Source organism: Cetorhinus maximus, chromosome 5 (genome assembly GCF_964194155.1).
Source record: "Cetorhinus maximus chromosome 5, sCetMax3.hap1.1, whole genome shotgun sequence".
NCBI lineage: Eukaryota > Metazoa > Chordata > Chondrichthyes > Lamniformes > Cetorhinidae > Cetorhinus > Cetorhinus maximus.
The window spans coordinates 143,160,697-143,174,708 of NC_135883.1; the positions used below are offsets into that span (position 1 = coordinate 143,160,697).

Genomic DNA, 14,012 nt, shown 5'->3' on the forward strand with positions numbered 1-14,012 from the left:
TGACTTGTTCTAATCATACTACACTATACTAAGTGCATTTTTAAGACTTAATAGATTCTAGCACTTTTCTGATGACTGATATTAGGCTAGTTGACTGTAGTTCTGTTTTTTTCTCTCCCCTTGAATAGCAGTGTTGCATGTGTTAGCTTCCAGTCTGCTGGGTCCATTCCAGAACCTAGGAAGTTTTGGAAAATCATAGCCAGCACGTTCACTATCTCTGCAGCTCTTTTTTAGAACCCTAGGATGTAGGCCATCAGGTTCTGGGGGTTTGTCGGATTTTAGTCTCTTGAGTTTATCCGGTACTTTTTCTCTGTTAATTACCTTAATTTTCTCACTCTTTATTAGTCCTAGGTTACCCTCTATTTCTGGTATGTAACTTGTGTCCTTTGTGAAGCCAGACTCTCTCTCTCTCTCTCTCTCAAATGTTTCTGCCATTTCCTCATTCCCCATGATAGTTTCTGCTGTCTCTGCTTTTTAATGTACCAACATTTACTTTAGCTACTCACTGCCTTTTTATATACTTGTAAAAGCTCTTGCAATCTGTTTTTAATATGCCTGGCTAGTATTCTATTCTATTATTATCCTTTTATCAACTTTTTGGTGCCCCTTTGGTTTCTAAAACACTCCTAATCCTCCAACTTACTACTATTAGTTGCAATATTTTAAGCCTCTTTTAATGTAATACAATCTTTAATTTCCTTAGTAAGCCACGGATAGATTTTTTCGCTGAGTATTTGTTCTTCAATGAAATGTATTGTTGAACTGTTTGAATTGTTTCTTTAAATGTTTCCCACTGTTTTATTTATTGCCATACCATTCAGTCTGTTTATCTAATCAATCTTAGCCAGCTCTCCTTTCATATCTATGTAATTCACTTCAGTTTAAGATTCTCATTTGTGGTTGGAGTATGTTGTTTTCAAACTTAGTATGGAATTCAATTGTATTATGATCACTATTTCCCAGTGGATCTTTTACAATGCGATTGCTAATTAGCATTACACAATATGAGATCTAAATTAGCTTTATCCTTACTTGGTTCCACAACATATTGCCCAGGAAGCTGTCATGAAAGCATTCTACAAACCTTTGTCAATTTGATTGATCTCATCTATATGAAGATTAAAGTCGCCCACAGCTTTTGTTACAAGCTCCAATAATTTCTTCTTTAATGCTCTGTCCAATGATATATCTACTGTTAGGGGTGGCAATAAACTACTCCCACTAGTGTATTGTGGCGAAACAGGATCTTGGCGAAAGTATGTGGATTTGAAGCACCACCTTCCAGCAAATTCTGTTTTGGGGCAGACGAGAAACTTGTAGCTCCCTCTGTTGCTACAGGTCCAACAACATTCGAGAAGCTTGACACCATGCAGGACAAAACAGCCCGCTTGATTGGCACCCCATCTACAAACATTCACTCCCTCCACCACTAATGCACTGTGGCAGCAGTGTGTGCCATCTACAAGATGCATTGCTGGAACTCACCAAGACTCCATAAGCAACACCTTCCAAACTCATGACCACTACCATCTAGAAAGACAAGGGCAGCAGATACATGGGAACACCACAACCTGGAAGTTCCTCTCCAAGCCACTCGCCACCCTGACTTGGAGATATATTGCCGTTCCCTCACTATTGCTGGGTCAAAATCCTCGAACTCCCTAACAGCACTGTGGGTGCACCTACACCACATGAGCTTCAACGGTTCAAAAAGGCAGCTCACCACCTTCTCGAGGGCAATTAGGGATGGGCAATAAATGCTGGCCCAGCCAGCAACACTCATATCCCATGAACAAATTTAAAAAAGGCAGGGAGTTAAATGTAGGTCAGGCTACTCTTGGCAGTAGTTCAGTATAACATTCATGCTTGGTCATGAAGATGACCTGTTTAAGCTGCCACTGAGGCTCTCAATCCTATGAATTGTGATGGGAAGGGGATAAACTTTTTAATCTTAACTGTTTTACAGTGAGAGTAGCATGTTTGTCTCCAAGAGACGTTTCATTTTGAAGACATGCGGTACCACCCTCTTACTGCAAGCACTGGAGCCCCTGTTGGAACTTGCTCGTGAGTACTGCGGCTTTGATTCCATTCAGGTAACTTTCAACTTTCTGTGGCGCATGTAGGTCTTGTACTTGTGTATTAGATATGATTAGCAATTGAAAAGTTAGGGTGACGTTTACACAAAATTGTGAAATGCAAATAATTAATAATTCTGCATATACAGGGAGAAAACAGTGTGAATATCTGTCAAGATTTATTTGTAATGATTTTGTTCTAATAATGTGGTCTTGATGTAAAATCGTATAATTGACGTGCTTCACAATTCAGAGATTCCCTACTTTAAATCCCTTAAATCACTTGTGCCCAAATTTTTGAGTTTTCTGCCCAGACTCTAGAACCTCCTGACTGTAGCCAAGTGTTCTGTTTGAAAAACAAACTGACATTGGCACATTCTCAGAAGGTAACACTACATGCCTTTCCTTCACTGGTGTTAAAGCAAGCAAATGGCTGTGCTGGAAAATTGCTAACTATTTAATTGCCAATTTTAATGCAGCCAATGCTGATCTAGTTATGCTTTAAATTCATTTAATGGAAAACTCTGCATGTGTCTTTTAATAAACAGGATTTCTTCTATTCCCGCAAAAACTTTGTGAAGCCAGCACATCAGGAATACCCACATAGGAACTTTCAGGAAGAGGTAGAATTTCTGGATATGGTGTTCCCAAGTAAGTATTTTTTGAAAATTTCATTGGCTACAGTGCTGAATCTATTTTAGAATTTTGAATGTGTCTAAAGTGGGGGATTATGGTGGAACTATTAAGTTGGAAGTTCACCAAGATAACATGCAAACCTTTTCACGGAATTATTGAATGCTAGAGGTTATGTAACAGACTTTAAGGTAAATGCCATATATGCCTTTTTCTAATGCGCTCCCTCCTAAAAGTGCTTTCCTAAGCATTCCACAGGGCTGCAGCCATCTGACACTTCACTTTTGGTCATAGACTCTCCACAGTAATGTGAAGCAATTTTGCCATAAGAGCATTTCAGCTGAACATGATCCTATCCTCACCCAACCCCCACTTGTGCAGTTCTGACAGGATTACTTAAGAGCCCTTGCCTGTGATTGAATCAGTCAGTTGTACTTTTTTTGTGCGTCAAATGAGGAATAGTAGAACTGAAAAATGACACAACTTTCATTTTAAGCAACCAATGTCAACATACAACAACATGTATTTATGTAGTACCTTTAACATAAAATATCCCTATGTATATCTCCATATAAAATAAATACACCTCACAAGTGCATTATAAAGCAAAATTTGACAGTGAGCCACACAAGGTGACGATAAGGCAGATGGCCAGAAGCTTGGGCAATGAGGTAGGTTTTAAGAAAACCTTAAGAGGCAGAGAGGTTTAGGAATAGAAATCCCGAGTTTATGGCCTAGGCAGCTATAAATATAGCCTCTGATGGTTGAGCAGTTAAAATCAGGGGCCAGAATTAGATGAGTGCAGATATTTGAGGGTTGTGGGGCTGGTGAAGATTGCTGAGATGAGGAGGCCATTGCATTGAGCAATTTGAAAACAAAGATGGGATTTTTGAAGGCAAAGCACTGCTTAGCCAGGAGCCAATGTGGTCAGCAAGAACAGTGGTGAGAGGTGAATGGGACTTGGATGAGTACGGTCATGAGCAGCAGAGATTTGGATGACTTCAAGTTTATGGAGGGAGGAATGGTGGAGGCTGGTCAGGAATGTGTTTAAATAGTGAAGTCTAGAGGTAGCAATGGCATGAATGAGAGTTTCAGCAGATGATCTGAGGCAGGAGTGGAGTCAGACGGTGCTTCAGAGGTGAAAATAGGCAGTCTTAGTGATGGCATGGGTGTGTGGTCAGTCTGGGTCAGATATGGCAGGATGATTGTGAACTGTCTAGTTCACCCTCAGTTGCCGGGGAGAGAGGATGGAGTCGGTAGCTAGGGAACAGAGTTTGGAGCAGGGACCAAAGATAATGACTTTGATCTTTCCAATATTTAATTGGAGAAAATTTCTAATCCCAGTATTGGATGTCAGACAAGCAGCCGATAATTTCACGACAGTGGAGAAGTTGAGGGAGGTGCTGGTGAGGTAGAGCTGGATATCGTCAGCACACACACAACTGGTGCTGCGATTTCAGATGATGTTGCCAAGGAGCAGCATGTCAGTGGGAAATAGCGGGGTGCCAAGGACAGATTAATGGGAGTCACCAGAGGTAATGGCGTGTGAGCAGGAAGAGAAGCCATTGCAAATGATACTCTTGCCTATTTCTGGATGGAACCGGGTGAATATAGTTCCGCCTACCTGAAGTAGAGAGGCTTTGGACAAGGATGGTGTGGGCAACCTTGTTCAAGGCTACAGTCAAGTCGAAAAGGACGAGGAGAGAAAGTTGGCCTCTGTCACGGTTGCATAAGTTGTCATTTGTGACTTTGAGAGCTGTTTGCTACTGTAGCAGAGGCAAAAACCTGATTGGAGGATTCAAATATTGAGTTTTGGGACAGTTTGGCGTGGATGTAGAAGGCAGCAACATGCTCAAGGTCTTTTGGAGAGGAAAAGTAGTAGTCGTGCAAGGATGGTGAGGGTCAAGGGTTAGTCAAGGATTCTTGTGTCGGAAATAGCGTGAATCAAGGCAGAGTTAAAGCACACCTTCCCAGTATGACATTTTTCCATTTTGCACATCAAACATACTGTGGTCTTCGAATGATACTGAGAAACTGTGCTGATTTAGGGACAGTTTTGTGCTATTGGCCCATGCCTGCTAGAAATGAGTTCATGTTTGGTTGCTAGTACTAGCAGTGGGGGTTTTTACCCAACTGATTTAAATCCAGAAATTAAAGGTCATTGTCTAACCTTCATCCACCCACTCCCCTAATTGCTTACCCCTCCCATGGGTGGTTCTGCTTCCAGATTTGAACTCTGAAACTGCCCAAATCTGTTTTGGATTTCCTTTCAGCAGGGTGGCTGAACAGTTTATATCCAAGGAAGAGAACTTGCAATAAACACAGAAAAGGCTGGAAATACTCAGTAGGTCAGACAGCATTTGTGGAGAGAAAAACAGAGTTAAAATTTCAGGCACATACTAATGAAAGGTTACAGACCTGAAACGTTAACTCTGTTTCTCTCGTCATACATTTCCAGCATTTTCTGTTCATTTTTTTTTTATTTCCGGCATCCTTGGTATTTTGCTTCTAGAACTTGCAGTTGTTCAGACTTCTATAACTGATTTCTTCAATTGCGTGCTTGCATCAATTGAAAATCTTGAGGTAACTTGCAACCACATGCCAGTCTTGCTTAGCACTTCAATTTGGAGTATGACTGGCAAAGTAGTTTGCCTGCTTTGAAATTGAAAATCAGAGACTTTCTCACTACAATAATCTCTAACTGCAAACATTTATTCAATACTAGATGGGGCGGCCTATTGCATGGGACGTATGAATTCTGATTGCTGGTAAGATGAGACCTGCTTTCCTTTTGCAAATTTCTTTTGAACATGGATCTAATGCTTCTGTCTTATACCGTATACCACAATTGTTTTCAGGAGGTGTTTAAGGGAATTTTTATCAGAGCAAAGGAAAGAACAGCACAAGAACAATTTTAGCAATAAGTAAAATATGACATTGCAAGCGTTTTCGCCCCCCCCCCTGTTGATGTGACGTTAACTTAGGTTAGTTACAGGTGAATACAGGCTGTGACCAGCCTGAAGAAAACTGAATAGTTTTACCTCAGAATTCCAATTTTTATTTTTCAAACTTGGTGTTGGAAGTCAGTCGACTACTAACAACCAGACCATAATCAGTCACGTTTCATTCTCCGTTTTACAAATCAATTGTTGTGATCTAATTGGGAGCTTCATTATTGGGGGCCGTACAAAATGCATTTTGCAATGCATGTAAATCAATTGTGAAATTTTAAGTTTAAAGGTTCATTTCGTTCATGCAAATATTGTCATTTATGTTTGATCCAGGTATCTTTACACTCTGGATATGCCAGAGGATAGTGGGATCAAACAGCCGGATCAGACACTTGAGGTTCTGATGAGCGAGCTTGATCCAGCTGTCATGGACCAGTTCTTCATGAAAGATGGTGTTACTGTAAATGATGTCACTCGAGTATGTACTAAATTAATTTTGTAAAGCTTTTTTTAAAAAAGGCTTTTCTTAAAACTATGGAGTCTTAAACATGGTGTCTTTTTTTTAGATGAGTGGAATTCGTGACCTGATACCAGGTTCAGTCATTGATGCCACATTGTTCGATCCTTGTGGGTATTCAATGAATGGAATGAAAGTGGATGTAAGTTTCTGTCCTGCCTTTAACTGTGTTTTATTTTCCCCCCTTCCTTTCTCTTCCTTCCCTGCACCCCTCCCCATTGCACATAAAGATGCTGGTTTTTGCTAGGGCAGGGCTGGCAAAGTTGGTAGTCTCCAATCAGCACTATTCCTGAATAATCATTCTGCTCGGGCTAGGAGGCATTTGAGCAAACCTGAGTGGTGATACATTGCTACCAGAATATTTTTTTTTGTGCTTTCAGGATTAGTTACTTGTGTAGCTGAAGGATTAAAAATATCTGCTTTTAGTTCAGTTTTTTTCTAAAAAGGGTGGATTCATCCAAGTTCGGAAAAAATGAGAGCTTGATTCTGGGTGTAATTACAACGTGGAATAATTGTATTGGAAGCTGAATGCTCTACAGGGAAATAAAAAATTAACAGTCACCTCTGGTAGACCAAAACTGACTGGCTGAAGCCTGGGTTCAGATCATCTGTTCCTCTGGCTCAGGTAGAGTGGGGAAATGAAAATGAGACCCAAGTGATCAGTAGTTTGGTATTTTATCTTTGCCAGGTGGCTATTGTATGTACTTCCCTGCCAGAGTTGAAGAGGACATTGCCAGGTCATGAGCTTGCCTTAGTTTATTGTACTCAATGATTAACTGACTAATAAAATTGAGTGTTGATGTGTCATTTGGTTAAGAGAAATGCATTCAGTGAACATCAATAACAATTACTTATCTTTAAATTAAGTAGCCTCCCTTTAGATGGGCTGTTCAATTTGTTCAAGGTTTACATTCTTCACTATCTGTAAATTAAAATATTTCTCATTTTGGGAAGTTTACTACTTTTAAAAACACAGATTGGTATGGCCTAGATTGGTGATTCTTAAACTTTTTCAGGTTGCAATCCATCAAAAACTTGAGGTTCATCTTGCCTCATGAGCTAAAGTATGTTTTACAAATGAAGTCCCTTTTTATTTGGATGTGGGATTATGTTTTAATGAACTTCAAAGTAGATGAACAACCACAACATATGTCTCCTGATCTTGTGGATAATGTAACCATAAAATGGTCTGCTCACTCATGGGATGTATGTCCTGAATGTTAAAACCATACTTGGCTGCAATGTACAGTGCTCTGAAGAATTGTGGATTTTTATTTGTCTATCCTACCAGAATTGAGGGTTTTTTCTAGAATGAAAGGATCTTTCTCTTTGAAGCTACAGACGGGTGCTTTAAATAAAATTTTCTCTAGGATCACCTGGGTTTTTCCTAGTATATTAACACCCCTTCTTAACTTCAATACTAGCTCCTTATTCCTTCACTCTTCCTCCTCCCCCAAACCTGGAGAAATTATCTCTGGACTTCTACGCTAAAACCTGGTTTGAGTTCCACAATTAGATGCCTGTATAGCATGCCCTTTGAAAATGCAGCCAACATCTTTAATTTTTCTGTTTTTACTGACCTAGCTGCTTATCAGGTGTGCGTAAATGGGATTTTTAATACCTTCCGCATGAAGATGTGGAGATCTCAAATTCCTGAAAGGTAAACAAGAATATTTGGTTTGGGGTGCAGTTGAGCAATTGAAATCTGTAGCAATCTGTTTTCCTTGTGCCCTCCCTATGCCCCTCAAGAACAGGTTTTAAATTTCACTAGGCAGTTATGGATTACTGATCAAAGTACTAAATAATATGTATTGCTAAAGGAGAAATATTTAGCTTTGGAATCTCTTCTATGGAACCATTAAAACAACTCATAACTAAAACAAGTCATTAAATGCTTTATCTTTTTAGGGGACTTACTGGACAATTCACATCACCCCAGAACCAGACTTCTCCTATGTTAGTTTTGAGACTAACCTGGCCCAGACTTCCTACGATGATCTAATCAAAAAAGTTGTAGATGTCTTCAAGCCAGGAAAATTTGTCACAACCCTTTTTGTTAACCAGGTGAGATTCTAGGCCTTGCTGTAAAACAGAGTTGGTACAAAATCAAGCTGCTACATGCTGAGATAGAAATAGAATCAAAAAGTGCTGAAAGTAATCAGCAGGTTGGCAGCATCTGTGCTGAGAGAAAGCAGAGTTAATGTTTCAGGTAAATGACCTTATTTTAGAAGAAGACTGGGGGTGTGGCCATGTTTTGGTTATTGTACCAGACCAGCAGTCCAGACCATTTAAGCTAAAATCCCACCGTAGCAATTTGAGAATTTGAAATCGCTTGCTTCCTATTTGTAATCTGGAAATGAAAAGCTGGTATCAGTAAAAACACAATTAATTCACTAATGTCTGTCAGGGAACAAGTCTGCTATCCTTACCAAGTCTAGCTTAAGTGATATATAGGCCCACACCAATGTGGTTGCCTCTCAGCTGCTCTCCAAAGTGGCCTAGCAAACTATTCAATTGTATTGAATTTCTACAACAGGAAAATTAGAGATCGGCATTAATTGCTGACCTTCCCAGTGATGCTCGCATCCCAAGAATGAATGCATTTTTTTTAAACAGAGCCCCGCCAATGATTCTTCCAAATACTGCTTTCTACAGTAATCTGAATTGGAGAAATGTTCAGAATTTTTAGGTTCTGACGAGTTAACAATTTCACAGCAACAGCTGCATATTGTAATGTTACTGGGCAAGCGATCCAGAGGCCTGGACGAATGCTGCAGAGACTTTAGTTCAAATGCCAACACAAAAGCTGGGGGAATTTAAGTTCAATTAGACAAACCTGGAATAAAAAGCTAGTCTCAAAAATGATGGCTATGGAACTACGGAATTGTTGTGAAACTCCATCTTTTTTATTTATTCGCACACGGGATGTGGGCGTTGCTGGCTAAGCCAGCATTTATTGCCCATCCCTAATTGCCCTTGTGAAGGTGGTGATGTGCTGCCACCTTGAACTGTGTAGGTGGAACCCTGTGGTGTAGGTACACCCACAATGCTCTTAGGCCTTCCTAACACCTTTAGAATGGTGCTGAACATTGTGTAACCATCAGTTACAATAATTCCTTGCTTAACATTGCAGTTGCAACCCTGAAAAGTGTGACTTTAAGCGAAACGCTAAGTGAATCAGATTTTCCCAATATAACTAATGTAAAAACTGTAGTTAGGTTGTTTTGGACATTCCTTGTCCGAAAACAGTATTAAAACATAAATTGAAATACTGTACATTCCTAACTTCTATAGTCCTAAATGAAATAACTTCCAAAATAAAAAAAAGTATAAATATAAAAGAAATATAAATGTAACTAAGGTTCCACTCACCTGTCGCCTATTTTTGGAGTGACTGAGATGGCGTCCATGCTGTAGCAGCTGAAGAGTGGTATGTGGTGGACACCAGAGACTTGAACAATAAGAGCTTGGGACAGGGAGGGGAATAAACGTCGAAATGTTTAAAACATTAAATGGATGTATGCCCCCTATTTTATCAGATTATAACAAAACCTTGAGCATGCTGACGGTAAGTGAGTAATTAATGTAATGTCCTCTAAATAAATCTGCCATCCTTACCTGATCTGACCTACATGTGACTCCAACCAGAGCCACAGCAATGTGGTCGACTCTTAACTGCGCTCTGAAATGGCTTAGTAAATCACTCAGATGTTTCAAACCACTATGGAAATGTTGAATAAGAATAAAACCAGATGGACCCAGGGCACTGGGCAACCTGCCCAGTTGACCATGCCAAATCCTTGCTAACCTCTGGAGAGCTGTCCCGCAGGCGAATCAGGGAGCAGTTGTCCCCTCAATCGTGCCCTACAACCAATGTTCCATGGAGCAATCCAGTCAGTCCCACTCCCCCACTTTATTCCTGTAGCCTTGCAGGTTTAATTCTTTCAAATGCTCATCCAATTTCCGTTTGAAATCATTGTTTCTGCTTCACTCACCTACGTTTTGTAGAGAGTTCTAGGTCATTACCACTCACTCACGTTCCCTCTGCATCTCTTACGCAAAACCTTACATCTGTGTCCCTAGTCCTTGTTCTATCAGTTAATGGGAACAGTTTTTCCTTGTCTACCTTATCCAAACCTGTCATCAGCAATGCTATCAAGCAGAACATACCTAGTAATAACTTGCTCACTGCTCAGTTTGGGTATTGCCAGGGCCACTTGACACCAGACCACATTACAGTCCAAGTCCAAACTTGTATGAAGGAGCTGAATCCCAGAGGTGAGGTGAGAGTGACTGCCCTTGACTTCAGAGCCCCAGCAAAATTCAGGTTTATGGGAATCGGGTGGGGGTTAGTGGAAGCTCTCCACGGGTTGGAGTCATACCTAGCGCAAAAGAATATGATTGTGATTGTTGGAGGCCAGTCATCTCCGCTGCAGGAATTCCTCAGGACACAGTTTGAGGCGAAACCATCTTCGGCTGCTTCATAATGACCTTCCCTCTATCATAAGTTCAGAAGTGAGGATTTGCACTGATTGCACAAGTGTTCAGTTTCATTCGCAATTCCTCAGATAATGAAGCAGTCTGCGCTTAAATGCAGCAAGATCTGGACAACATTCAGGCTTGGGCTGATGTGTGGCAAGTAATGTTTGATCCATGAATGCCAAGCATTGACCATCTCACAGAAGATTGAATCTAGCCATACTAAAAGCAAAGTACTGTGGATGCTGGAGATCTGAAATAAAAACAAAGTGCTGGAAAAACTCAGGTCTGGAAGCATCTGTGGAAAGAGATACAGAGTTAATGTTTTGAGTCCAATATAGCTGCTCTTCAGAACTCTAACCATCTCCCCATGACATTCAATGACATTACGATTGCTGATTCCCCCGCTATCAACATCCTGTGGGGTTACCATTGACTAGAGAGCTGTATAAATACCATGCGGGCAAGAGCAGATCAGAGTCTGGGAATCCTGTAGCAAGTAATTCACCACCTGACTGCCCAAAGCCTGGTCACCATCTACATGGCATAAATCAGGAGTACTCTCCACTTGCCTGGATGAGTGCAACTCCAACGAGACTCGAAGTGCAACACCATCCAGGACAAAAACACGCTTGATTGGCACCCCATCCACCATCTTAAACATTTGCTACCTCTACTATTAGCACAGAGGCAGTAGAGTGTCCCATCCACAAGATTCACTGCAGCAACACTGCTCCTGTAGCAGCTCCTTCCAAACACATGACAGTTACCACCTAGAACGACAAGGGCAGCAGGCACATTGGAACAGCACTACCTGTGAGTTAATTGTCCAAGCCCCACACAGTCCTGACCTGGAACTATATTGTTCCTTTGCTGTCACTGGGTCAAAAGCCTGCAACTCCCTCCCCTGCATGTACCTGCACTACACTGAGTGCAGCAGTTCAAGAAGGTGACTCCATCACCATCACTTCACGGGTAATTGCAGCAATTTCCACATCCTATGAATGAATAAAATAAACCCAGCTTGTCAGTTTATTATTCTCGATAGCTGATCCATTTTTGTAACTCTTCCAACTCAATAGATGCAATGACTACTATGTTCTTTTCAATTGAACTTGTATTTGACATCAGTTGGACCAATTTTTGAGGTGATTGAAGTTAAATTGCCTGACACACCTTTGTTGTAATACACTCTATTTTATTACAGAACTCCAAATGTCGTGGTTCATTTTCTTCTCCCCAGAAAATTGAAGGATTCAAGCGCCTCGATCGCCAGTGTGCCCAGTTCAATGATTACAATTTTGTCTTTTCTAGTTATGTCAAGAATTGTCAGAGACAGCAGAGTTGAATAGCAAAGATGAAAAAACGTAAAAAAAAGTGCAAAGTAAATGGTGGCCATCCTCTAGTTCAGGGTAGCAAGGGCCAAACTTCACACTGCCACCATTTTATCAGTTTTGTAGGCCCTGTATGTAACCATAATAGAATTGTGTCAAGTTTGAAATGTAACCGTTCTCGTAACAAAGAGTTGGATATCTTGCATGAACGCTCTTTTCTCTGTTTAGTTATGCTAGGCCATTCTTGCTGTGATATTGAAGTGCATGTAGAGCAGTTCAGTGCTTATTGTTTACAGTTATATAACACTTGCAAAGTTAGAAATGCGCGGTATGTAGGTTTTCTACAGATGACGCCAAAAATTCTCCACAGACAAGGTTTTCGTCCTCATTAGGTGTGAGCCCTGGCCTGTTTAGAGCAGTTTATTCACTAGTTTCCTTTCAGTCAAATGTCCTTGAAAGAATTGGGAACTCTTTATTTGTTGGTATGGATCAATTTCCCAGACGCCCAGACTGCACTGGATAACTTGTTAGGAGTTTAATCAGACTCTTAACAGGGAGATTTTTGTTATATTCTCGTTTAATACCTCTTTACCAAAACTAGTTTGTTTCCAGCAGACAAAATTTGGCACATTCCATTTGATTTATTGAATAAAAAACTTGAATTGACTGTAAAGACTGTTGAACATCCTACTTTAAGCATGCCAGGGATCACCCAACCCAAATCGTTTTGTATGAGTTCCTCATTAAAGGTGAATAGACAGAATGTAAAACTGTATTAGATCAGTTGTAATCAGTTTTGTTTAAGCAGCAACGACCTTTATTCAGATATTGAGAACAATCCCAAGACACCCTGTCTATTTTCTGCTGTATCACTTGGTAGTACACTAATCTGTAAATAAATTGTTGGGGAATGTTCAGATAGTATGGGCACAGATAGAAACAAACATAGCCACAAAGTAATTAGTAAAATGGGGTATTATTATTGGTGCTGAAAATCACGATGAGATGGTTTTAGCCCATTCCTACTGATTTTCTGGTGATTTGGGCTGGCTTGTCTTTCTGAACTTCAATAAGTTTGCATAGGAACACAACGTGGCATTTGTCCCATAAATGTTTGAATAGTGTAACTTAGGTTTGCTTGGAACTATTTAAAATCTTCAAAATTCTGGTTGTTGAAGTGGCTGGTATATTTGCCACATTTTTGTTAATTATAAGATTCCAGTTTATAAACAAATTTATTTGCAGAGTTACTATGGCATTGAAAAATAAATAATCCATAAAGATTGCGAGCTGTTTTTTGGACCAATCACTTTTTTTTAAAATAAAGACATTAAAGAAATATAGTCTTGAGGCGCATCCACAGGTCCTCGACTCTCAATGTTGAATTCCATTTTGGTATGGATTGAGCTGTTGTATATAAACTGCAGTTAACTAAAACAGTTGCTCTAATTTTGAGAAATGTAATTTGAGTAATGATTAGCAGCCTTTACTGTGAAAGATTACGATATTTTTGCTCATTGGTGCTGTTAATTCTATCAGTTAAGGGGAAATTTTGGCGCCATTAAAACTTTTATGCCAAGTTGTTTAAAATATTTTAATTCTAGTTCTGAAATCTTTTATCTGTACTACAAGATGCTTCAATAAAATTAAGATTTATGGAATCTCCTAATTTCATCCATGTCTGTTTCGGCCATTGTTCAGTATTTCAGTGCGGCTGCATCACACCAAACTCAATATCAGTCTGATGTCTTATATGATAAGTATAGAATTAGCACAACATTGGACATGCACCAAGTCAACTAACATCTGGAAGAATAAAAACCAATGGTGTTTGGAATGTAGAATATTTAAATTTCTCGTCATTGTTTAAATTTGTTCCCTTTGGAATGCTTGAGCTGAGTAACATTTTTCTAACACCCACATGGGCATCTTTACCACATTTCTACATGCAGCAAAGAATTGGAGGTGTTATTTTCATCTATTTTGTGGTAAGGGATGGATTAACTTTTGCACTGTACATTTT

General features: G+C 39.9%; 1 protein-coding gene across 4 annotated transcripts in view; it reads left to right on the forward strand.

Moving 5' to 3' along the window:
- amd1 (adenosylmethionine decarboxylase 1) overlaps positions 1 to 13,650 on the forward strand; it is a 42,204-nt gene extending 28,554 nt beyond the window's left edge. For 3 of the 4 annotated variants that reach the window (XM_078542612.1, XM_078542613.1, XM_078542615.1), the window contains 7 exons: positions 1,967 to 2,093; positions 2,624 to 2,726; positions 5,434 to 5,476; positions 5,993 to 6,137; positions 6,226 to 6,318; positions 8,085 to 8,240; positions 11,863 to 13,650. In XM_078542612.1, coding sequence (XP_078398738.1) covers positions 1,967 to 2,093; positions 2,624 to 2,726; positions 5,434 to 5,476; positions 5,993 to 6,137; positions 6,226 to 6,318; positions 8,085 to 8,240; positions 11,863 to 12,003 — 808 coding nt within the window. In that variant the 3' untranslated portion in view covers positions 12,004 to 13,650. The remainder of the gene's footprint in view (positions 1 to 1,966; positions 2,094 to 2,623; positions 2,727 to 5,433; positions 5,477 to 5,992; positions 6,138 to 6,225; positions 6,319 to 8,084; positions 8,241 to 11,862) is intronic. The other variant, XM_078542614.1, reaches the window with a different exon arrangement.
- Positions 13,651 to 14,012: the final 362 nt, after the last annotated feature.